At 40.8% G+C, this 25,177-nt stretch overlaps 1 protein-coding gene across 5 annotated transcripts in view; it reads left to right on the plus strand.

The window, feature by feature from the left end:
• The window catches only part of PPP4R2 (protein phosphatase 4 regulatory subunit 2), an 83,522-nt gene that overhangs the window by 24,547 nt on the left and 33,798 nt on the right, over positions 1 to 25,177 (plus strand). For 3 of the 5 annotated variants that reach the window (XM_008154133.3, XM_054729477.1, XM_054729478.1), the window contains exon 3: positions 17,817 to 17,987. The exons of 1 other annotated variant lie outside the window; for it this stretch is intronic. In XM_008154133.3, the coding sequence (XP_008152355.1) occupies positions 17,817 to 17,987 (171 nt within the window). Of the gene's footprint in view, positions 1 to 17,816; positions 17,988 to 25,177 lie in introns of those variants that run through there. One more of the 5 variants, XM_054729482.1, reaches the window with a different exon arrangement.

Raw genomic sequence — 25,177 nt, forward strand, 5'->3', positions numbered from 1 at the left:
GTTGGGGGCGATCAGGCCCACAGGGGAGGGCAGTTAAGGGGTGACCAGGCTGGCAGAGGAGGGAAGTTGGGGGTGACAGGGCCTGCAGGGAAGGACAGTTGGGTGGGACCCAGGCCTGCAGGGGAGAGAAGTTGGGGGGGACCAGGCCTGAAGGGGAGGGCAGTTAGGAGCAAACACGCTGGCAGGGGAGCAGTTAGGCATCAATCATGCTGGCAGGGGAGTGGTTAGGGGATGATCAGGCTGGCAGGCAGAAGCAGTTAGGGGCACTCAGGAAGGCAGGCAGGCGAGCAGTTGGGAGCCAGCAGTCCTGGATTGTGAGAGGGATGTCCGACTGCCCGTTTAGGCCCTATCCCACCAGGCAGTCAGACATCCCCCGCGGGGTCCCAGATTGGAGAGGGTGCCGGCTGCCCTGAGGGACACCCCCCCACCCCTGCCGTGCATGAATTTCGTGCACTGGGCCTCTAGTCCTATAAAATAAAAGGCTAATATGCAAATTGGGCCTTTGACTAGGAGTTCAGTTGATAATTCAACTGGGAGTTTGACCAGGGAGCAGGGCCAGCCAGCCAACCGCCCGCAGCCCCATCCCAAGGCCAGTCTGGCCCTATCGGCCCCAATTGGGGTAAGCTGGCCAGACCCCACTGGTGCACGATTTCGTGCACTGGGCCTCTAGTATTGACTAAAAGTGGAGAAAGTAGGCACACCTGTTTTGATATTTTAAAAACGGGTTTTCAGTTTTTTACCATCAGGTATGACTAGCTCTGTCAGTTTTATTTTAAAAACATTTCCATTAAATTTTTTTTCCAGTTTATCTTCTTAGTTTTATTATATGTAGGTAGAGATTCTGAGGAAGGATTATCCATGTTCAAGCAATTCTTAGATCAGAGTGCAAATGTTTCTTGCAGTAGATGATTTTTTTCTTCCTTTTGGTTATGATGCAGATAAAGGCAAAAACTTTCTAAATCTATATTTTTATTTATTTGTTTGCTTTGAGAGATAGGGAAACATTAAAACCACAACCTGGATTTGTGTGCTGACTGGGAATCGAACCCTGCGACCTTTTAGTATACGGGACAATGCTCCATCCAACTGAGCCACACTGGCAAGGGTATATCTTTATTTAATTAACTTACTTAGAAATTTTATTCATTTATTTATTTATTTATTTATTTATTTATTTATTTTTTTTATTTTTTTAAAAAATATTTTATTGATTTTTTACAGAGAGGAAGAGAGAGGGATAGAGAGTTAGAAACATCGATGAGAGAGAAACATCGACCAGCTGCCTCTTGCACACCCCCTATTGGGGATATGCCCGCAACCAAGGTACATGCCCTCGACCGGAATCGAACCTGGGACCTTTCAGTCCGCAGGACTACGCTCTATCCACTGAGCCAAACCGGTTTCGGCAGAAATTTTATTTTTTTATTATTATTTTTTAAAATATATTCTATTGATTTTTCACAGAGAGGAAGGGAGAGGGACAGAGAGCCAGAAACATTGATGAGAGAGTAACATTGATCAGCTGCCTCCTGCACACCCCGCACCAGGGATGTGCCTACAACCAAGGTACATGCCCTTGACCAGAATTGAACCGGGGACCCTTCAGTCTGCAGGCCGACACTCTATCCACTGAGCCAAACCAGTCAGGGCACTTAGTTAGAAACTTTAAAGTAGCACACAACTCTGGGTCAAACTTCCAAACACCAATCCTATCTAATAAGAGAGGAATATGCTAATTATCCGTTATGCCCTGAGGCGTAATGACTAACCGAATAACGACCTGATCACTGATCTGCAGGAGGGTGGGGCAGCAAAATACAAGTGGGCGGCGGAGAGCTACAGGACGGGGCAGAGGAGCAAGCTATGAGGGAGGGGTGGGAGGAGTACAGGAGAGTGGCAGGGACCTACTGGTGCACGGATTCGTGCGTAGGACTTTCTAGTATATAATAAGTTTTAGAGAAATTTTCAATAGGGGCTGAAGGTTGAGCCAAGAGTTAAGTACAAATCAACTTAACTCAAACACTTTTTTTTTGTTTTAATTGGTAGGGGAAGGTAGATGAGTAAAGTAACTTGAATCTTTAGAATGTTAGATAGAATCCTTATCATGAATATACAAGTTGCCAAAAAAAGAAACCTTAGCTTACACTGAGGTACTGTCTGAATGTTTTCTTTACCTGTTGAAGTTTTCATTTTCATCTGATTGCATTCTTTATGTGTACAGCCATCCTGAGACATTTATCACTCTGTCTTGAAAAACTCACTTTCAGCTCTGGCCAGTGTGGCTCGGCTCAGCTGGTTGGAGGATTGTCCGTGCACCTAAGGGTTACAGGTCAGGGTACATGCCCAGGTTTTGGGTTTGATCCTGGGTGGGGCGTTTCCAGGAGGCAAGTGATTGATGTTTCTCTTCTGACATTAATGTCTGTCTGTCTGTCTGTCTCTCTCTCTCTCTCTCTCTCTCTCTCTCTCTCTCTCTCTCTCATTCTCTGCCTTCCTCTCTCTCTGTGAAATCAATAAAAACATTTCTTTGGGAGAGGATTAAAAAAGAAGAAAAATTCATTTTTGGTGGCAGATACTTTCTCTTCAGAATTTGTGTCATAAGTTTGATTGCTTTGGGTCAGGCACTATACCATCTTTAGATATGAACTTGTGTTCTGAGCAAGAAAATGTGTAATATTTCAAAGGTAATTTTAAAATTGAAAAAAATTAGACAAATATATACTTTAACATCACTTCCACATTTATATAAAAGACAGTTTTTATTGCCCTAACTAGTTTGGCTCAGTGGATAGAGTGTCAGCCTGCAGACCAAAGGGTCCCGGGTTTGTTTCTGGTCAAGGGCATGTACTTCGGTTGCAGGATCCTCCCTGGCCCAGTACCTGGTCGGGGCTCATGCAGGAAGCAACTGATTGATGTGCTTCTCTCACATCAGTGTTGTCTTCAGTATTTCCCTGTCTCTTCCACGTTCTCTAAAAATCGGTGGGAAAATATCCTTGGGTGAGGATTACGAAAAAAATTCTCCTAAAAAAACAGGTTTTTTTTTTGAAGCAGTCATTACAAAATGTGAGTCCAAAAATTATGTTCATAATTGTGTCACATCATAAAAATACTTTGTCCATAATACAGTCATGTGGCATTCCAATTTTTCCAGCATCAGTTTTTAAAGTGGCTTGCTTTTCCCTATTGTATGTGTTTGGCTCCTTTGTTAAAAACTAGTTGCCTATATACATGTGGGTTTATTTCTGGGCTCTTAATTCTAAGTGTCTATTTTCTGTCATAACCATGCCATTTTGATTATTGTCGCTTTGTAGTATAATTTCAAGTCAGATTGATTCCTCCAGCTTTGGTCATTTTTTATCAGGTTTGCTTAGGCTATTCAGGCTTTTTTCTGCGTCCACATAAATCTGATGATTTTTTTGTCCTGTTTCTGTAAAAAAAATCATTGGTATATTTGGGGGAATTATAGTAAATCTGTATATTGCTTTGGGTTATGTGGCCATTTTAACAGTGTTGATTTTTCCAATCCATGAACACAAAATATCTTAATAATGTCTTGTATTTTTCAGTGTATTGAAAGTTTATTATTAGGTATTTTCTTCTGTTGTATTTGTAGAAGTATTGCTTTTTTCGTTCCTTTTTTTTGCATTTAAAAAAAAATATATTATTCAGGTTAATACAGTTGTTCCTCTTTTTTCCCCCATTGACCCACTCCACCTGGTTCCCACCCCACACCAGGCCCTTAGAACCCCCACCCCCACTGTCCTCATGCATAGGTGTAAGATTTTTGTCCAGTCTCTTCCCGCACCTCCCACACTCCCTTCCACCTGAGAATTGTCAGTCTGCTCCCTTTCTATGCCCCTGATTCTATTACATTTACCAGTTTATTCTGTTCATCAGATTTTTTATTCACTTGATTTTTAGATTTACTTGTTGATAGATATGTATTTGTTGCCACTTTGTTGTTCATAATTTTTGTCTTTACCTTTTTTTTCTTCTTCCTCTTCTTAAAGAATACCTTTCAGCATTTCATATAATACTGGTTTGGCGGTGATGAACTCCTTTAGCTTTTTCTTATCTGTGAAGCTCTTTATCTTACCTTCAATTCTAAATGATAGCTTTGCCGGGTAGAGTAATCTTGGTTGTAGTTTCTTGCCATTCATCACTTTGAATATTTCTTGCCACTCCCTTCTGGCCTGCATAATTTCTGTTGAGAAATCAGCTGACAATCCTATGGGTACTCCCTTGTAAGTAACTAAGTGTTTTTCTCTTTGTCTTTTGCTCTTGGCATTTTAATTATGATGTGTCTTGGTGTGGTCCTCTTTGGATTCCTCTTTGTTTGGAGTTCTCTTCGCTTCCTGGACTTGTAAGTCTATTTCTTTCACCAGGTAGGGGAAGTTTTCTGTCATTATTTCTTCAAATAGGTTTTCAATATCTTGCTCTCTCTCTTATTCTGGCACCCCAATAATTCGGATGTTGGTACGCTTGAAGTTGTCCCAGAGTCTCCTTACACTATCTTCATATTTTTTTATTCTTTTTGCTTTTTGCTTTTCTGGTTGGGTGATTTTTGCTTCTTTGTGTTTCAAATCTTTGACTTGATTCCTACGATCCTCTAGTCTGCTGTTGGATCTCTGTATATTATTCTTTATTTCAGTCAGTGTATGCTTAATTTCTAGTTGGTCCTTTTTCATATCCTTGAGGGTCTCACTAAAATTCTCGGACGTTTCTAGAAGATTCTTGAGTAACCTTATAATCATGGTTTTGAACTCTATATCCTGTAGTTTGCTTTCCTGCATTTCTGTCATTTGTGACATCTTTCTTTGTCTCCACATTTTGGCTGCTTCCCTGAGTTGATAGAGTGGCCTTGTGTGCTAGGTGTCCTATACGGCCCAGTGGCTCCACCTCCCCAGTTACCTGAGGTAGATACTCTTGATGCACCCCTTTGTGGGCTGTGTGCACAGTCTTGTTGTAGTTGAGCCTTCGTTGTTGTTGGTATCACTGCGAGGAATTGACCTCCAGGCCAATTGGCTGTGAGGATCAGTTGTGTCTGTGATGGGAGAACTTTTGTGCTGGAGACACCCTTATGGGGCAAGACTTGCTTCAGTGGGGCTTTGGTGCTCACTGAGTCTGCCACTACCACCCCAACACAATTAATATAGTTGTTAATAGGGTATGTCCCTTATTGATCTGTCCCTGTGTGTGTCCCTTATTGATCTGAAGAGTTGTAATCTGGATGGTCTCACTTTGACCACGGTACACTGGCTTTTGGATCTCCAAGGAGGTGCAAAATTCAGCCAATGCCTGAGGCCACCCAGCAGGAGCTACAGAGAGATCTGCAGATTCCTCCTCTTTTGTTTGGGGTTTGGAGGTGTCCAGATGAGGCCCAGCTGTGAAGCAATGCAAGCTGCTGTGGAGCCTTGGGCCTTCTTTTGGAAGCGCTGGGCTCTCTGACCCAGCTGCAGTTTGGTAGGTAATTTTAGATTGTAAAAAGCCTGGCCATTCATATGCAAAAGCCTCTGTGCACAGCTTGGGTGAAGTTGTAAATTGGATTGGGCGGGATCTCTGGGAATTACCAGGGTGGAGCAAACAGCAATGGCTGACTGTCAGCACTGCCCACAAGAGGCCCCCAGGTCTCTGTGTCCTGCGGCAACGTGCAGGAACAATGATCACTGCAAGCACCTCTGAGAGAAAGCTGCCCTTGCATTCCGGCCCGATGCCAGATAGTCCAGTATTTCCCCGTATGAGTCTGGGTCCCCAGAATCTCTCCCAGAACTGGAGTTCAGAGCAATCGGGAGCTTGTGTTTCCTCCCGATTGAAAAGGACAACAGTGTACTCAGTTGCCAGCCCCTTTCCGCGCATGCGCCTTTGTACCTCTGAACTTCACTTCCGCATCTCTGCACCTTCTCCAAGTCTCATTGTGCTTTTTTCTTGCCTTCTTCTTGTAGAATTTCCACTCAGCCAATCTTCCCATGGTTCTGGATAATAACCGTTTTGTCTTGTAGTTGTAGTTTTGAAGTGCGAGGCAGCAAGTTCAGGTGTTTACCTATACGGCCTTCTTGGTTTTTCCTCGTTCCTTTTTCTTATTTCATTGTTGCAAAGAATTTTTGTACATTGATTTTGTATTCTACAACTTGACTGTATTTTTTATTGTTCCTAATAACTTTTTGGTGTAGTCTTTTGGGTTTTCTATATAAAGAATCATGTCATCTGCAAAATGACAATTTTACTTCTTCATTCCCAATTTGGATGCCTGTTATTTCTTCCTCTTGCCTGATTGTTCTATGTTGAATTACGGTGGTGAGAGTGGACATCCTTGTCTTATTCCTGACCTTAGAGAAAAGCTTGAACTATTTTTACTATTGAGTATGATAGTAGCTGAAGGTTTACAAGGTCATACATGGCCTTACTTGTGTTGAGGTACCTTTTTTTCTACACCCATTTTACTGAGAGTTTTAATCATAAATGGATATATTTTGTTAAATGTTTTTTGAATCTGTATACTGCTTTTATCCTTCATTTTGTTAATGTTGTGTATCATATTGATTGATTTGCATATGTTGAACCATCCTTGTGTTCCTGGAATGAAATTTGCTAGTATTTTGTTTAGGATTTTTTTCATCTGTATTCATCAGAGATATTAGTGTGTAGTTTTCATTTTTTGTGTTATCCTTGCCAGGTTTTGGCATCAGGGTTATATTGACCTCATAAAAAGTGTTAAGGAAGTATTGATTATTTTTCAATTTTTTGGAAGAGTTTGAAAAGGATAAGTATTAAATGTTCTTTTTCATATATTTTTATTGATTTCAAGAGAGGAATAGAAACATCAGTGATGAGAGAGAATCATTGGTCGGCTGCCTCCTGCATGCCCCTTACTGGTGATTGAGCCTGCAACCAGGGCATCTGCCTAGATTGGGAATTGAACCTTGACCTAGTTCATGGGTCTAGGCTCAACCATTGAGCCACACTAGCCAGGCATTAAATGTTCTTGAATGTTTGGTAGAATTCACTAGTGAAAAATCATGTTTCTGGGCTTTTAGGTTTTTTATTGTTGTTGCAATTCTCTCACTGTTGATTGGTATATTTAGATTTTCTACTTCTTCATGATTCAGTATAGGAAGGTTATAGATTTCTATGAACTTAACTGTTTCATCAAGGTTATTGAATTTGGTAGCATACGATCTTTCCTAGTATTCTTGTATGATCCTTTGTATTTCTGAAGTGTCCGTTGTATTATAACTTTTCCTTTTCTTTTTTTAAAATATTCACCCGAGGATATGTTTTCTGGGTATTTTGTTGTTGTTTATTTTTATTGTTTTAGAGAGAGAGAAACATAGATGTGGAAACATCAGTTGGCTGCCTCCTATATGCTCCCAGCCAGAGATCGAGCCCGCAACCCTTTTGTGTAGGGGATGATGCTCCAAGCAACTGAGCCACTCGGCCAGGGCACGTTTCCTTTTTTTATTTCTGATTTTGTTTATTTGCGTCTTTTCTCTTTTTTCTTTATTGACTCTAGCTTGGGTTTTCTCAATTTTATTAATCTTCCCAAATAACCAATTCTTTGTTGCATTATTTTTTTGTAGAGTCTTTTCACAAGTCTGTTTCATATAATTCTTCTCTAATATATCCTTTCTTCTGCTGACTTGAGCTGCTTTTGTTCCTCTCTTTATATTTTTTTACAACGTAGTGTTAGGTTGTTTACTTGGTATTTTTCTTATTTCTTGAGATAAACCTGTGATGACATAAACTTCTCTCTTATTACTGTTTTTGTTTCTTCCCAAAAGTTTTAATATCTTGTGTTGCCATTCTTACTCGTCTCTATGGATCTTTTTATGTCATTTATTTCTTTATTTGACCCAGTCATGTTTTAGTGGCATGTTGTTTCATCTCCACATTTGTGGTTTTTTTTACTTTTTGCAGTTGATTTCTAATGTGGTTGAAGAACATGCTTGGTATGATTTCATTCTTAAATTTTTTAAGGTTAGTTTTGTGTCCCAACGTATGATCTATCCTTGAGAATGGTCCATGTGCCCTGGAGAAAAACGTTATATAATCTGGTGTTCTAGGATGAAAGGCTCTGTTAATATCAATTATGTCCATTTGGTCTAATGTGTCCTTTAAGGCCAATGTTTCCTTATTGATTTTCTATTTGGATGATCTGTCTATAGTTGTTAATAGGGTATTTAGGTACCCTGTTATGATTTTGTTTTATCAGTTTCTCCCTTTAGTTCTATTAGTAGTTGCTGTATATATTTTGGTGCTTTTTGATTGGGTGCATATATATATCAGTGTTTTATGTTTTGATGTATTGCCCCTTTTATTGTTATGAAATGTCCGTTTTTGTCTCTTGTTACCTTTGTTGTCTTGAAATCTCTTGTCTGATATGGCTACACCTGCTTTTCTCTGAATGCCATTTGCTTTGAGAATCATTTTCCACCCTTTCACTTTCAGTCTAGGTATATGTCTTTATAGGTGAGATGTGTCTCCTATGGTTGAGTTTTTTAAGTTATGTGCCCCAGTTTTGGATTGTGTGTGTGTGTGTGTGTGTGTGTGTGTGTTGGGGTGGTGGTGGTTACCATTAGATTTATGCAGAAGGAAGTTCTATATATACAGTAGTAATTTATTCCTGAATACATCTTATCTCTATTTCACTTTGCAAAATTCAGACCTTTACCTCTTCCCTTTATTGAGTTTGTTGTCACAAATTATCTTATTTGTTCTGTGAGTTCTTTTCCAAATTGCAGTAGCTATTGTTGTCTTCTCTTTAATGTCTTACTTCCCTTAACCTTAGTTATATTTAAGTGTCTAGTACCCTATTTTGTAAAATGGTTGTAATATCTGGCTTCTGTCTGTTAGTCATCTCATTATTTCTTATCTATAATTTTGTATCCTTTTGTTATTTAAGTAGAATAACCCCCTTTTCATATAACTGGAGGTCTTCTGATAGTAATTTCCCTCAGATTCTGTATGTCTAGGAAAGGCTCATTTCTCCTTCATATCTGAAGGATATCTTTGCTGGATGTATTATTTTTGGGTGGCAATTTCTCTCTTTCAGTAGCTTGAATATTTGATTCCACTCTCCTTGCTTGTAGAGTTTTGCTAAGAAATTTGACATTAATCTAATGGGATTTCCTTCATAGGCAATTGCCTTATTTTCCCGGGTTGCCTTGAGAATTTTTCTTTTTCTTTTTTTTAAAAAATATATTTTATTGATTTTTTACAGAGCGAAAGGGAGAAGGATAGAGAGTTAGAAACATCGATGAGAGAGAAACATCTATCAGCTGCCTCTTGCACACCCCCTACTGGGGATGTGCCCGCAACCAAGGTACATGCCCTTGACTGGAATTGAACCTGGGACCCTTCAGTCCTCAGGCTGAGGCTCTATCCACTGAGCCAAACCAGTTAGGGCTTGAGAATTTTTCTTTGTCATTAATGTTTGACAGCTTTAATACAGTGTGCCTTGGAGAAGGCCTTTTTGAAGTGCTCTGTTTGTTTCTTGGATTCAAGGATTAGGCTCTTTCCATAGGTTTGGGAAGTTGTTGGCAATTGTTTGTTTGAATAGGCTCTCTGTCCCTTTCTACGCTTCCTGGTATACTTATTATTCTTAAACTAGAGGCCCGGTGCATGAAATTCGTAGATGGGGAGGAGGAGTCCCTCAGCCCAACCTGCACCCTCTCCAATTTTGGAACCCTCAGGGCATGTCCTACTGATGGCTTAGGCCCACTCTCTGTGGTTCTCTGCTCTCTGTGGACCTGTCTGCTCTCTGTGGGGGCCTGCTTGCCTCTCGCCATGGGGAGCGCTGAAAGACTGGGGGACTCCGGTGGAGCTGAGGGGACTGGGAAATGCCATCTTCGTAGTGGAGTGATGGTCAGTTTGCATATTCCCTCTTTATTAGATAGGATAAAATTACTCTTCCTTTTTTTTTATTTTTTAATTAAAAAAATTTTGTTTTCTTTTTTAATTTAACAAATCTTTGTTGTTCAGATTATTACAATTGTTCCTCTTTTTTCCCTCATAGCTCCCCTCCACCCGGTTCCCACCCCACCCTCTACCCTTACCTCCCTCCCCACTGTCCTCATCCATAGGTGTACGATTTTTGTCCAGTCTCTTCCCGCACCCCCCACACCCCTTTCCCCCTGAGAATTGTCATTCCACTCCCTTTCTATGCCCATGATTCTATTATATTCACCAGTTTATTCTTTTCCTTAGATTTTTAATTCACTTGATTTTCAGAATCACTTGTTGATAGATAGGTATTTGTTGTTCATAATTTTTATCTTTACCTTTTTCTTCTTTCTCTTCTTAAAGAATACCTTTCAGCATTTCATATAATACTGGTTTGGTGGTGATGAACTCCTTTAGCTTTTTCTTGTCTGTGAAGCTCTTTATCTGACCTTCAATTCTGAATGATAGCTTTGCTGGGTAGAGTAATCTTGGTTGTAGGTTCTTGCTATTCATCACTTTTCACATTTCTTGCCACTCCCATCTGGCCTGCATAGTTTCTGTTGAGAAATCAGCTGACAATCATATGGGTGCTCCCTTGTAGGTAGGTAACTGTTTTTCTCTTGCTGCTTTTAATATCCTCTCTTTGTCTTTTGCTCTTGGCATTTTAATTATGATGTGTCTTGGTGTGGCCCTCTTTGGATTCCTCTTTGTTTGGAGTTCGCTTCCTGGACTTGTAAGTCTGTTTCTTTCATCAGGTGGGGGAAGTTTTCGTTCATTATTTCTTCAGATAGGTTTTCAGTATCTTGCTCTCTCTCTTCTTCTGGCTTCCCCATTATTCAGATGTTGGTACGCTTGAAGTTGTCCCAGAGTCTTCTTAATCCATCTTCAAATTTTTGGATTAGTTTTTCTTTTTTCTTTTTTAGTTGAGTGTTTTTTGCTTCTTTGACTTGATTCTTGTGGTCCTCTAGTCTGCTGTTAGGTCTCTGTATAATATTTTTTATTTCAGTCAGTGTATGTTTAATTTCTAGTTGGTCCTTTTTCATATCCTCGAGGGTCTTGCTAAATTTATTGGCCTTTCCAAGGAAATTCTTGAAAAACCTTATAACTGTGGTTTTGAACTCTATATCCAGTCATTTGTTTTCCTCTATTTCTTTCGTTTGTGATCTGTTTCTTTGTCTCCGCATTTTGGCTGCTTCCCTGAGTTGGTAGGGTAGCTTTGTATGCTTGGTGTCCTATATGGCCCAGTGGCTCGGCCTCCCTGGTTACCTGAGGTGAACATTCTTGGTGTACCCCTTTGTGGACTGTATGTACAGCCTTGTTGTAGTTAAGTCTTGATTGTTCTTGGTATCACTGGGAGGAATTGACCTCCAGGCCAATTGGCTGTGAGGATCAGCTGTGTCTACGCTGGGAGAACTGTGCTGGAGACAGCCTCCTGAGACAAGACTTGTAAAATTGCAAAAGCCTCTGTGATCAGCTTGGATGGGGCGGAGTTTCAGGGCTGAGCAGACAGTCTTGTCTTCCTGTCAGCCTTGCCCTATGAGGCCCCTGGGTCTTAGTATCCCTCGATAATCCCTGCAAGTACCTCTAAGAGTAAGCCGCCCTTGAGTTTCACCTGCTGCCAGACAGTCCAGTTTCTCCCCCAGTGAATCTGGATTCCCAGATTCTTGCCCGGAACTGGAGTTCCATGCAGTCGGAACTGGGGTTTAGCGCAGTTGGGAGCTTTTGTCTCCTTCCCGCTAGAGAAAGCCAGCCAGGCACTCAGCTACCTGCGCGCGTGTCTCTCAGCAGTCAGTCCTCTCTTCACGCACTCGCGTGTGCCTCTAGACCTCTGCCTTTTCGCGGCTCCCCTGAGTTTCTGCCTGACAGTCCAGATTCCCCCTGTATAAGCCTGGGTCCCCAGGGTCTCACCCGGAACTGGGGTTCAGTGCAGTCGGAACTGGGGTTCAGCTCATTTGCAAGCTTTTGTCTCCTTCCCGCTAGAGAAAGACAGCCAGGCACTCAGCCGTTCGCGCGTGTGTCTCCGTACCTCAGCCTTTTGCAGCTCCTCTGATTCTCCATGTGCTTTCCTCTTTCCTTCTAGTTGTAGAATTTCTACTCAGCCAGCTTTCTTGTGGTTCTGGATGATGTCCGTTTTGTCTTTTAGTTGTAGTTTTGCAATTGTTGTGCAAGGTAGCAGTTTAGGTGTTTACCTATGTCGCCATCTTGGTTTCTCTCTCAGGATTACTCTTTCTGATGGAGTAAGATAGTTTCTCTTTATCTGCCTCATTTCTAGATATTTCTTCCATATCACTGGTTCTTTTTTCCATCTGATCAGTTCTATTTCCTAAGCTTGCCAGTTCATTCTAAAGTTCTTACCTGATAAAGTATTCATTTTGTTTGTTGATTTTACTTCTGAGTTCATTTAACTATCTGTATTTTCTTGCATCTCTGAGTTTCAGAACTGCAATCTTGAATTCTCTACCATTTAAATCACATTTTTAAGTCTTTAAATTTACTTTCTGAAGGTTTTTCATTTTCTTTTTGAGCTGCCTTGTTTCCTTAGTCATCCATTGTATTTGATGTATTCTCTGTCTAGACATTTATGGAAATGAAATGGGTGTTTTCTTTTTTAAAGAGTGGCATATCTGTAATAGGTTGATAAGTCCTGCTTTTGTTTTCCTTCCAATAGGTGGTGATGAAGCAAAAGTCTTTTTCGTTTCTTTTGCAGTGGTCTGGCTTCTCAAATTTTGTGGGGGTGGTAGGGGTGGAGGAAAATGACCTGTATTAAGTGGGAAGGTGGGCATCTCTTCTGTGAGCAGGCTTTCTTGGTCTCAGGGCACCACCCCTGTCGGGAAAGTGAAACCCTAAAGCTGCCCACTGCCTTTGTGGCTTTATTCTCCTATAATGGTGACTTGCAGAACTCAGCAGCCTCACCTTTGTATCTCCACGCTGGGATTATCCCCACCTGTCTCTCAGGGGGGAAATGTTTCTGTGGCTCTAGTTCTCAGGTTTGCAGATAATATGCTCTGCAACCTGACACTCACTGCTACAGCTTCCTCTGCTACCCTTCCCCCCTCCCCCCAACACACTCACTCACTCACTAGCTCTGAGAGGGCAAGGGGAGACTGCCAGGCTCTGTGGCTTTGTTTATCTGTCTGGTGATGGTGGTTACCAGACAACCAGAGGGGCACTTCTGTGCTCTCTCTGCCCAGGTCCCTGGGTTCAGCACAGGGCCTACTGATCACTCCTACTGCAAACACTCACTCTTCTCTCTCTGCTCACTGTATCTTTCTGCTCCTCCTGGCTGAAGGGAGTGACAAAGGCAATCTGACTCCTCCCTCTCCTGGGACTGGAAAGTGAGATCTGAGTTCCAGCTTTGGGCTGCTGGCTGTTTCCAAGGTGTCAATTCAGCGTTTTCTCTTCCCTCCTCCCTTGGACCCTCCCACTCTCCCATCTTGGGATGTTTCAATGCACGGATCTCTCAGAAATGTTTGTGTGTTGAGCAAGGAATCTTTTGTTAAATTATGGCTGTTCAAGTTGTAACTTACAGGGCAGAGACCAAGGAGGACCATCACTCCCTAGATTGTTTTTTTTAAATGGTAGCTGTTAAATAATGGTATAACCATGTGTGCTGCAATTAAGTCTTTAGAGACTGTCCCATGTATAAGGTGGAGGAACTAAGGGATATTAAACTAGAGTGCCAATTTAAGTAAATAAAAAGAATAGAATAAAAAGGTTAGTGAAAAATACATTAAAATGTACTTGATTGCTGGGCAGACTATGGAACATATTTATTATGTTTCTTTCTGTAAATTCTACTTCTTTACAATGATTACTGTTGATATAACCAGCAAAGGAAAAAACACACATATCTTTTATTTTTAAACTCTAATATAATCTTGTAGTAATCTTACTGAATAGATCTTTGTTTTCTCATATATCAGGTTACAGGCTCTAGCCCGGCTACATTGGGGGCTTCTCTCTCTCTCTTGTCTCTCCCCCTCCTTTCCACTCTCTCTTAAAAAAATCAATGGAAAAATATCCTCAGGTGAGGATTAACAACAACAACAAAAATCTGAGTATGTATTTTGGAGGGGGATTTTTATATGTGGAGGAATTGATTCTAAAGTTGAAAATGTATCTTGAGCACCTGACTGTTTAGAATAAATTTATTTTCATGTTGAAAATAAGGGGTTTTTGTTGTTGTTGTTTTCTGGTTTCTACTCACCCAATAAATAAGTGAGAAAATTTCTGAGAAAATTATTTTTATCATCAAATTTTCATTCGATTTGCTCAAGACTTGTTTTTGTACTCAAATTATGTAATTGTCAGGGAAGCATTTTTTGTTTTTATTAAATAGTTGGGTTGCAACAAAAAGCTGTATCTTCTCCATTTTGTAAAGGCGTGTTTTTTGTGTTTTTGTTTTTTTTTTTTTCATTTATTATGGTGTAACTCAAATTGCATCTCTTGGATCTAATTTAGAGGAACTGTACTAGATATTTGAAACTTAAAATACAATGTGTTCATAATTTATTCCAGTTGAGCTACGTAATTCCTGTCTGATAATTTAACATCATAGGGTTTTTGAAGCTCCCCACAGTTAGCTTTACCTAGGCCTCATCACTTCTTGTCTGATTATTTCCATTAATCGGTGCATGCATGTATGTGTTTGTACACAGGCACATGGATTTGGGTGTGTGTGTCACAGGTTGATTGGCAAGTGCTTAATGGAAAGATAGGGTAAGAAAAAACATGTATGTGGAAATCTTAATTCATAAGACAGATTATGATTTAGTGGGTGGTTATTAAAACTACATAAAGAATTTTTAATTTATGGAACGAAAAGTGCAAGACTCTATTTCAATGATAACCTTCCATGGCGTATTTAAGGATTAGTTAAATGCATATGGGGAGTCTAGTGAAATTCAAAAATAAATTTTAGTAACCACTGACAATTTTATATTAATCAGAAATTAATATTAAGCATATCAGAAAATATAATATGCTGCCTCTGCTTGTTAACTGCAAATTCCCCTTTCTCAGGAAAGGAGGGAAAAGGTAGCTATGCAAATAGCTTTTAATTGTCATCCTCATCCAATTTTTTAATAATGGTAATAAAATTTACATGATATATATATATATATATATATATATAATTCAATGAATGAAATTGTCAGGTCACATGTCAGCTTTGTGCTTCATTTTTTGAGGAACATCCAAACTATTTTCCCAAATGGCCACACCATTTTGCATTCCCTTCAGCAATTTGCCTGCCTACATCCTTCCCAACACTTGTTACTGTCCATCTTTTGAATTATAGTCATGTTAGTGGGTATGAAATAGTATCTCATTGTGGTTTTTATTTGCATCTGTTAAGCATCATCTTTAGAGGTATGGCTGTTTGAATCTCTTGTCCATTTTTTAAAACTTTTTAATTGGGGTAAAATATATGTAACATAAACTTTATAATTTTAAGTGTGCAATTCAATGATATTAAATACATTCACAATCTTGTGCTAAAGCCACCACCACCACCATCCACATCCAGACCTTTTTCATCTTCCCAAATTGAAACTCGGTACTAATTAAACAGTAACGCTTTACCCTTTTAGCCCCTGGCAAATGCCTTTCTGCTCTCTCTTTGAATTGGACTATTTTAGTACCTCATAAAATGGAAGCATAAAATACTCATTTTGAGTTTGGTTTATTTCTCTTAGCCTATGTCTCTATTTAAGATTAGTCCATGTTGCATCATGTGTCAAAATTTCCTTCTTTTTAAGGCTGAGTAATATTCCATTGTATATGTATACACCACATTTTGTTTATCCATTCATCTGTTGGTGGACATTTGGGAAGTTTACATCTTTTGGTCATTGTGAATAATACTGCTGTGTACCTTGGGGTACATGTATGTGCTCGAGTACCTGTCTTCAGATCTTTTGGATAGCTACCTAGGAATGAAATTGCCTGATGGAGGAACTACTATACTGTTTTACACAGTCGCTGCAGTATTTTTCATTCCCTTCAACAGTGCACAAGGGTTCCAATTTTTTTACATCCTTGCCAGACAATACTTGTGTTTTGTTTTGTTTTGTTTTCCTTTTTAAAATAACAGCCAACCTAATATAGGTGGAATTCTATCTCTGTGGTTTTGATAAATATCCCTAATGATTAGTGGTGTTGAGAGTATCTTTTGATGTACTTATTGGCCATCTTTGTATAAATGTTTATTCTGGTACTTTGCCCATATTTTAATTGGGTTGTTTGGGGTTTGAGTTCTTGAGTTATAGTTCTTTATTTTTATTTCATTTATTTATCTTCGGTGTCACAATATTTTTTATATCAATACTGGTTTATGTCTCCCAGCCCCTGGCAAATGCCTTTCTGCTCTCTGTCTCTTTGAATTAGACTGTTCTAGTACCTCATATGAATGTATCAGGAACCTTCAAAGTACATAGTGACAAATAAACATTTTTTAGACTATTTTTTTGTGTTAATTTTATCATTGGCCACCAATACTTGAGTTGTTTATCTTGAAGTGATAAATATTTTTGAGAAAAGTACAATAATCTGTTGTTTTTTCTTGAGATGTCCATAGTATTTTGCTATGCAGAAGTACTTTTTACTTCTCATTTTGTTATACAGATTAAAACAAAAACGATGTGTATTAAAAAGTTAATATTTAATAAAATGAGTAAATTTTTTGTTTATTAAACTTTCGGTGAAACAGGTTTGCTTTGGTTTGTTTTAATATGAAATTGTTGCAGTGAAGATGATAATGACTACTAATATTACAGTTTGGTACTGCTGCCTTGATTTGTATAAAGTGTCATCATTTTTACCCATTGCTACCTTTGTACCAGTAGCCCAAAAATCAACACAGAGACATTTTGTTATGTAACAAATGGGGGAAAGGGAGTAGGATTTCTTTACTAGATTATATAAGCACTAGAGGACCGGTGCATGAAATTTGTGCATGGGGGCGGGGGTTGTCCCTCAGTCCGGCCTTCACCCTCTCCAATCTTGGACCCCTTGGGGTGTGTCCGACTCACAATCTGGGACTGCTGGCTCTTAGCCGCTCACCTGTCTGCCTGCCTTATTGCCCCTAACCACTTCTGCCTGCCTGCCTGCCTGATCGCCCCTAACTGCTCTCCTGCTGGCCTGATTGACGCATAACTGCTCCCCTGCTGGCCTGATCACTCCCATTTGCCCTCCCCTGTCGGCCTGATGGCCCTCAACTGCCCTCCCCTGCCAGCCCTATCACCCCCAACTGCCCTCCTCTGCTGGCCCCTTTGCCCCAACTGTCCTTCCCTGCCGGCCATCTTGTGGCGGCCATTTTGTGACAACCTGAGGGCGTCCATCTTGTGGCAGTGTCACAGGAGGGTGTTGCACGAGGGCGTAATGCCACTTAGGCTTTTATTATATAGGATTATTGCTTAGGGTATGGCATCATTTTGACTTATACACTGACATTATAAATATGAACTTGGGCCAATATCTAATAATGTATTTTAAATGGGATAGTTACACCTTCCTGGTTAGATTTTTTTTTTTATGTGGCAGAGAATGTAAACAAAATAGTGTTATAAAATGCTAATAATAGGGTGTAGCACATAAATGGCTTTCAGCCAGAGGTACTTCATTTAAAAAATTTTTTTTAAATCAGAGATTGGATTTCATTTGGGTCAAGAGTTGGGAGAAATGGATGGAACCGGATTGGAGCTTATGAGCCAGGTTGATCAGGCATAGTGCATACTGCTGAACAAAGACATTCTAACTTTCACTACTTATTAGATGTTCATTTTGGTGGCATTAGTGATGGTAAATTCTGAATTTGTGCTTTGTGTTCAAGAATTGTAAAGCTACATGGTATTATAGTTGTTGTTTTTTTTTGCTTGTAGGATTCAGTGGTCCCAATTTAAAGGCTATTTTACTTTCAAACTGGAGAAAGTGATGGATGATTTCAGAACTTCAGCTCCTGAACCAAGAGGTCCACCCAACCCCAATGTCGAATATATTCCCTTTGATGAAATGAAGGAAAGAATACTGAAAATTGTCACTGGATTTAATGGGTATGCACTTAATACTATTTTAAAGGTTTGCTCTTTAGATTTTTCTTTAAGTTTTGATGCATCTGGTTGTTTGACTATCCATTCGATTTAGTTCTGTGATATATATATATATGTAGTAGTTACTGATTTTCAGCTTACAAATATTTAAAATATGTACAGTATTAAATTTTTTTGATAAGAGTTTATTTGAGCCAAACTGATGAAACATGCTGGAAAGCAAGATCTCAAATGCAGATGACAGTTTTACAGTTTCTTTCATGCATTTGAAATTAAGGAGGGGAGTAAGGAAGATTAAAGAAGGTGAGAAAAAGCAAGTTGGGGATTGAATTGCAGCATAGCTCATTTGCTCTCCAGAAGGAGGGGTCTGTAAAGAGACATTTCAAAAATTGCTATCCCACATGCAAAGAAAACAGTGTACGGGCTTGTTTAAGGCAAAGATAAGTTGTTCAGTAAAGAAGTTCTATGCCTGGGGCTTGACTACCAACCATGACCTGCCCAGTGATGAATTTATGATCAGATCACCCTGTTAGGTTATATTCCGAGAACCCCATTTACATTTACAGTTCCCCTATTTGGTCATAAATCAATTCAAAAGATTCATTGATGAACCTTTTGTCCAATAGTGTGGTCTCACCGCACTAGGAGGGCTCGTTATTAGGAAGTCTCAATATGGACATTGTCCTGTTGTCAATTGGGGATGGGATCTGAGTTAAGTCTGAATTTTCTCCCAAAGGGAAGGGCAGGTAGATGGAAGGCAGTCATAAGGCTAAAAAATACCACTCTGGGTCATTTCTATAACTAGCATGATCTGAGTTTTGTCATGTCTTATTTTTATATATTTGGAATCTGGTATAACATTTATATAAGCCATGAAAAGAGGATTAACAGTTATTTTATACATGTTCAATAATCATAAATAGTTGAAAAACACAAAGAACAAATATAACTATTATGACTAATATCATTAGCAGACAGGTAAAGAAAAAATGGATTCTGCGTTCAGTATCAGTCCATAGGCATGTAGGCTTTGTCAGTGTCTTGGGATCGCTGTCTACCTCTGATGTCAGCAGGTTCTCATCCTTGAGGAGTCTTTGATGTTTGTTGTAGGTGGAGGCAGGTGCCAGAGGCAGGGGTAAGTGTTCATTTGTGTTTAGGTGCCTGATAAGTTTCCTGCCAAACAGGTTGGAAAGTGTCTCTTCCCAAAAGTAGTATCTAAAGTCAGTGTCTCCTTAGAATTAACTGTGAAAGGAAGCAGCTACCATCTTGGCATTATCTTTTCTTTTATTCTTTTTTTCTTTTTTAAAATACATTTTATTGATTTTTTACAGAGAGGAAGGGAGAGTGATAGAGAGTTAGAAACATCAGTGAGAGAGAAACATCGATCATCTGCCTCCTTCACACCTCCTACTGGGGATGTGCCCGCAACCAAGGTACATGCCCCTGACCGGAATCGAACCTGGGACCCTTCAGTCAAACCGCTCAGAGCTTGGCATTTTCTTGAAGTGTCTCTGTCAAACCTTGGCAATAGTGTAAGATATTTCCTTTCAATAATGTCAGCTCATAAGTTCCTTCATGTAAGTTCAGCTTAAACGCACTCTGATGCATAGAGGAATGTAAAAAACTGAAAAGTGGGGAGCCAGGGAGCAGAGAGGAGCCCAGTGGCTGTCTCGGGTTTCCCATAGCCCCAACTATCCATTATTGGTTTCAGTCAATTCTTTTCCCACGCAGTTTAGCATAAAAGACACAATCCCTTGCGGTGCTCAGGTGCCCTTCTTTAGCTTGGCAGATATGTGAGTACACTTTATAACCTCTAGAAACAGACGTTTTACTGGCAGATATATTGAAGGCATTGCGTGACCTCTAGAAACATTTCATAGACATCAAAGTCAGATATTAAAATAAATTTATTTTTGTGAAACCCAGGTAAAAATAAAGATATGTCTGTTACTTAAACCTACAAAGTTAAGCTAGCTTTTATTTACAAGTAGTTTTCTCAAGTCACGTGAATTTAAAAAGCATTTGTGTTTCCATATTTTTTTATTTTTTTAATTTAATCTTTATTGTGCAGATTATTACAATAGTTTTTCCTTTTTCCCCCCATAACTCCCCTCCACCCGGTTCCCACCTCACCCTCTGCCCTTACTGCGTTTCCATATTTCTAAGAATTTTCGAATACCCAGTCCTTATAAGCACTTGCCTTTCAATTAATTGTAACAATACCATCTAGATATTGAAATTGCACATTTATAGTATACATATAATAGATGTACAGGATAGACAAAAATAAAAAACTGTTGGATTCAAATTTTATTTTCAAGTCAAGTTCCAAATGACCTTTCATGTTTTTAATACTTCAAAGAATTTGGTTGACACCTAAAAGACATAGATTGATCCATTTATCTAAATCCTTTTTGAAGCTTTGAGAGACCAATTAAATATGCTTTCCATTCTTACTGCCTAATTTTGTAGCCGCCTTTTTTCTAATTGTGTGTGCAAAAATTATTTTAGAAGTATCAAAGGATCCTCATCTTGGCCATCTTAATACCAGGTGTACCGGCTAATAATGTGGATTTTTTTCAATAGATGGAGTTACACATATTTTGATATATGTGCGATTTGATATGTATGCTCTTTTGTTGTATTGATAACAAGCTTCAAAATTTCATATGTCAGTTTTTCTGAAGGTGTTAACATCAGATATTTTTATGCTTAAAAATGAATTTCATGCCAAAAAAAGAGCATTTGCGGGAAGTTTTAATTCGTTACTTTATTTGAAGAAAAGTGCTGCTGAAAATTATCATATACTTCGGGAAGCTTCTGGTGAACATGCTCCACCTCAAGATTCTTGGGAACGCTTTAAAAGTGATGATTTCGATGTGAAAGACAAAGAACGTCCAGGTCAACCGAAAAAGTTTGAAGACCAACAATTACAAGCATTATTGGATGAAGATGCGTGTCAAACTCAAAAACAACTTGCAGAAAGAGTAAACGTTGCTCAGCAAACAATTTCCAATCATTTACAAGCAATGGGAAAGATTTTAAAGGAAGGAAAATGGGTGCCACGTCAACTGAACGAAAGACAAATGGAAAACCAAAAACTCATCAGTAAAATGTTGCTTCAGCGGCACGAAAGAAAGTCTTTTTGGCATCGCATTGTGACTGGCGATGAAAATGGCATTTATTTTGAGAATACCAAATGCACAAAATCATGGGTTGATCCAGGTCAACCATCAACATGGACTGCAAGGCCAAATCGCTTCGGAAAGAAGACAATGCTCTGCGTTTGGTGGGATGAGGAAGGTGTGGTGTATTATGAGCTTCTAAAACCAGGTGAAACCGTTAATACTGACCGGTACCTACAACAGATAATCAATTTGAATCATGCTTTAATCGTGAAATGACCAGAATGGGCCAGAAGACACGGCAAAGTAATTTTGCTTCATGATGACGCACCATCACACACTTCAAAACCAGTCAAAGACACGTTAAAAGATCTTGCCTGGGAAGTATTAACCCACCTGATGTATTCACCAGACCTTGCTCCTTGCTCCTTCAGATGACCACTTGTTCCGATCCACTTTCTGAGCAGCACCTCAAAACGTACGAAGAAGTGGAACATTGGGTCTCTGAATGGTTTGGCTTAAAAAAAAAGTTCTATTGGGACGGTATCCACAAATTACCTGTGAGATGGGGGAAATGCATAGCTAGCAATGAACGTTACTTTGAATAAAGCACTTTTGATGTTTCTCTTGAAATTATCGTGTTTTCTTTGATTACAAAATCCGCATTATGAATGGTATTCGTGGTATTAATGGGAGGCTGACTGTCATGGGCCTTTTTGGCCTGGGAGGCATGATTTTTCCTTTAATTTTGAGATCTGTAGAGTTTGAACAAACTTCTAGGGAAAACAGTCCTTATATGCAAACCAGTCCTTCCAGCAGCCAGATGTGGTGGACGTCCCTGTAGGACAGTTTTACATGGTAGAGGAAATTTTTCCTCAGGCAACACCGCAGAGAGTCTTAGTCACCTAAGAATACCTGAACAAGGGCCACCAAGAGCTTACCAGATACCTCCAGAACCTGAATGCTTTCCAAGGCATGGGCCCCTCCCTCAGACCCTTTCTTAGAACCCATTTCAGTGTGCCCTGCCCTTTTCCCTGGGGCTCCCTCTGGCTTCTCTGGTATCAGCTGCACTGAATATCCCCTGGCGCCCATCTCTGCCAATCTGGATTTGGGGATCTGAACAGCTATTGTCACCCCATTGGCTGTTCAGGTTAGGGAAGCAAAGTGTCCTTTCTCTTTCTGAGCTAAAGAGAGTTTAGTCTCATTTGATCAGCAAAGATTTTTTTCATACTCTTAGGAAGCAATCCAGTTAAAAGCAGCAACCCATTTTGTTTTCCTTTCCCTCAGTTATCTCAACCCTTATCCACCTTGAGGATTTTCTAAGAACAGCTCAAATAAAGTCATGGCCTGCTGCTTAAAGCAAGGAGGCCCAGAATTCCAGAAGTCTCACCCAGTTTACCCGATGTGAAGCAGGGAACTGGTGGGCACAGTGGACCCTTGCTTTTACCCAGCACAGGGTCTGGGTCTGCAGTGTTGTCCTTCAGAATCCTGTCGACTATGTCAAATAAATGTTGACCTAAACATCCAAACTTTTAGAGAATTTTTATGAGTTTGAGTCAAACTGACAACATATGCCTGGGACAAAGATCTCAAATGCTCCCTGTAGCTTTTTTTAAAAAAAAAAAAAACTTCAACTACCTTAATGGATATCAGTGGCTTTCAGACTTGAAATGGGTATAATAAACAGGAAATATTTTAATGGGTCCTTTTTGCATTTTATATTTAATGTTATAAATTGTTATACTTTGTATAGAACTTACACATGAGATGTCACATTTAAAAAAAACACAAAAATTAACAATTTGTGTTATTTTACTTTAGTGACTTTAAAAAATATTTTGGGAGTTCTCCTCTTTTTCCCCAAGTAACCATTTTTAGCCCTATGTAAAACATCGCACTTGAAAACATACTCTCCACTATAATATAACTGATATTTAAAAAATGTTGCTGTGTCTCATTCTGTATTATTTTAAATACTTTCCAGGGCAGTATTTTTAGGGTTTTCTTTATTGAAGGGGAGAGTAGTATTTCTGAAGTTGAATTGTTCAGTATTTAGTTTGGCATTAACAATTTAGAGTGTGGAGTGACAATACCAAATTTAGTGAATTGTGGGTATGTTAACTATAAATTTATATTTAGGGACAGATTTTATTTGAAGAGGTTTCACTTGTATTTTCAGTTAGCATAATAGTCTCTCTCCACCTATTTTATCAAATGTGATTTCCAACAGATAGTGTAATTCAGTATTCCATGTTCCTTTGTTTTTAAGTTTAGGAGTTTTACTTAAAATATCAAATCCTTATGCTTTGATGCCAGGCCTGTTCCTAAAATATTTTATTGGGGAATGGAGGAAATTACAGCTTTGAGTTCCATTAATGATAGTTGACCTTGAGGATTTAGGATGGGAAAGAGACTTATTTTCAGTGTGTACTCTGTTGTACTGTTGAAAGTTATTAAACCATCTATACTAATAATAGCCTCAGTGGTCGTCGTGCCCTCATGTAGTCACAAGATGGCTGCGGGCACAGCGGAGGCAGGGCCTGGCAGCCTCTTCGTGAAGTAAGGCCTGGGGCTTCTGCAGCTCTGTGCGGCGTGGAGGAGGCCGGTCCTGGTGCCTCTGCTGCCTCACGTGGATGAGGCGGGATGTGGCAGGGGAGGGCCATTGGGGGCCATCTGGCCAGTAGGGGAGGACTGTTGGGGGCGATCAGGCCGGCGGGGGCGGGGGGGGGGCAGTAAGAGGCGACCAGGTCAGTGGGGAGGGTGTAGTTGAGAGCGACCAGCCTGGCAGGGAGGGCAGTTGGGGCGATTAGGCCAGCATGTGGGGGCAGTGAAGGGTGGTTAGGCCAGTGTGGGGGGGGGGGGGCAGTTATGGGCAACCAGGCGATGGGGAGGACAGTTGGTGGTGACCAGGCCGGCAGAGGGTGCAGTGAGGGGTGACCAGGCCAGTGGGGGAAGGGGGCAGTTTGCGACCAGGCTGGCAGGGAGGGGCAGTTGGGGGCGACCTGGCTGGCAGCGGGGGGCCATTAGGGGTGACCAGGCTGGCACACAGAAGCAGTGAGGGGCCATCAGGCTGGCGGGGGAGCGGGGGAGCGGGGCAGTTAGGGACGGCCAGGCAGGCAGGTGAGCCATTAGGAGCCAGTGGTCCAGGATTGTGAAAGGGATGTCCCCCAAGGAGTCCTGGATTGGAGAGGGTGCAGGCTGGGCTGAGGGACACCTCCCCCTCCCCTGTGCATGAATTCCATGCACTGGACCTTTAGTCCTATCTAATAAAGAGGGAATATGCTAATTGACTGCCACACTCTCAAAGATGGTGGCGCCCACAGCCAGAAGATGGCAGCACAGCCAGTCCCCTCAGCCCCACAGCCATCCAGGGCCGGCCTGAGGCTCAGGCAAGCCTCAGATGGTGGCTACTCAGCCACCCAGGTCTGGCCCAAGGGATGACCAAATGGCTGAACAAGCAGGCTGCGTGGCTGTTACCAGGCCAGCAGGAGAGGCAGTAAGAGCCTATCAGGCCAGTGAGGGGGGGGGGTGCAGTTGGGGGCGACCAGGCCGGCAGTGGGGGGGCAGTTAGGGGCAACCATGCTGGCTTGGAGGGGACAGTTGGGGACGACCTAGCCAGCAGGGGGGGCAGTTAGGGGTGACCAGGCAGGCAGGCGGGTGAGCAATTAGGAGCCAGCAGTTCAGGATTGTGAGAGGGATGTCCTGGATTGGAGAGGGTGCAGACTGGGCTGAGGGTACATCTCCCCCCGCCTGTCCCCCCTCCCTCCTCCCCCCACCCCCTGTGCACAAATTTCATGCATCGGGCCTCTAGTATATGTATAGAAGCCAAAGCAACTGTTAAAACAGAATGACTGGTCTACCAGTCACTATGACACACACTGACCACCAGGGGACAGACACTCAGTGCAGGAGCTGCCCCCTGGTGGCCAGTGTGCTCCCACAGCCAACCTCCTGCGGTCCCCTCACACCCCCTCCACCTCCATAGGCTTCGATTGCTGGCCAGGCCAAGGGACTTAAGCATGAATTCATGCATCGAGTCTCTAGTATACATATATATTACTTATTGAT

Source organism: Eptesicus fuscus, chromosome 18, assembly GCF_027574615.1.
Source record: "Eptesicus fuscus isolate TK198812 chromosome 18, DD_ASM_mEF_20220401, whole genome shotgun sequence".
Classification (NCBI taxonomy): domain Eukaryota; kingdom Metazoa; phylum Chordata; class Mammalia; order Chiroptera; family Vespertilionidae; genus Eptesicus; species Eptesicus fuscus.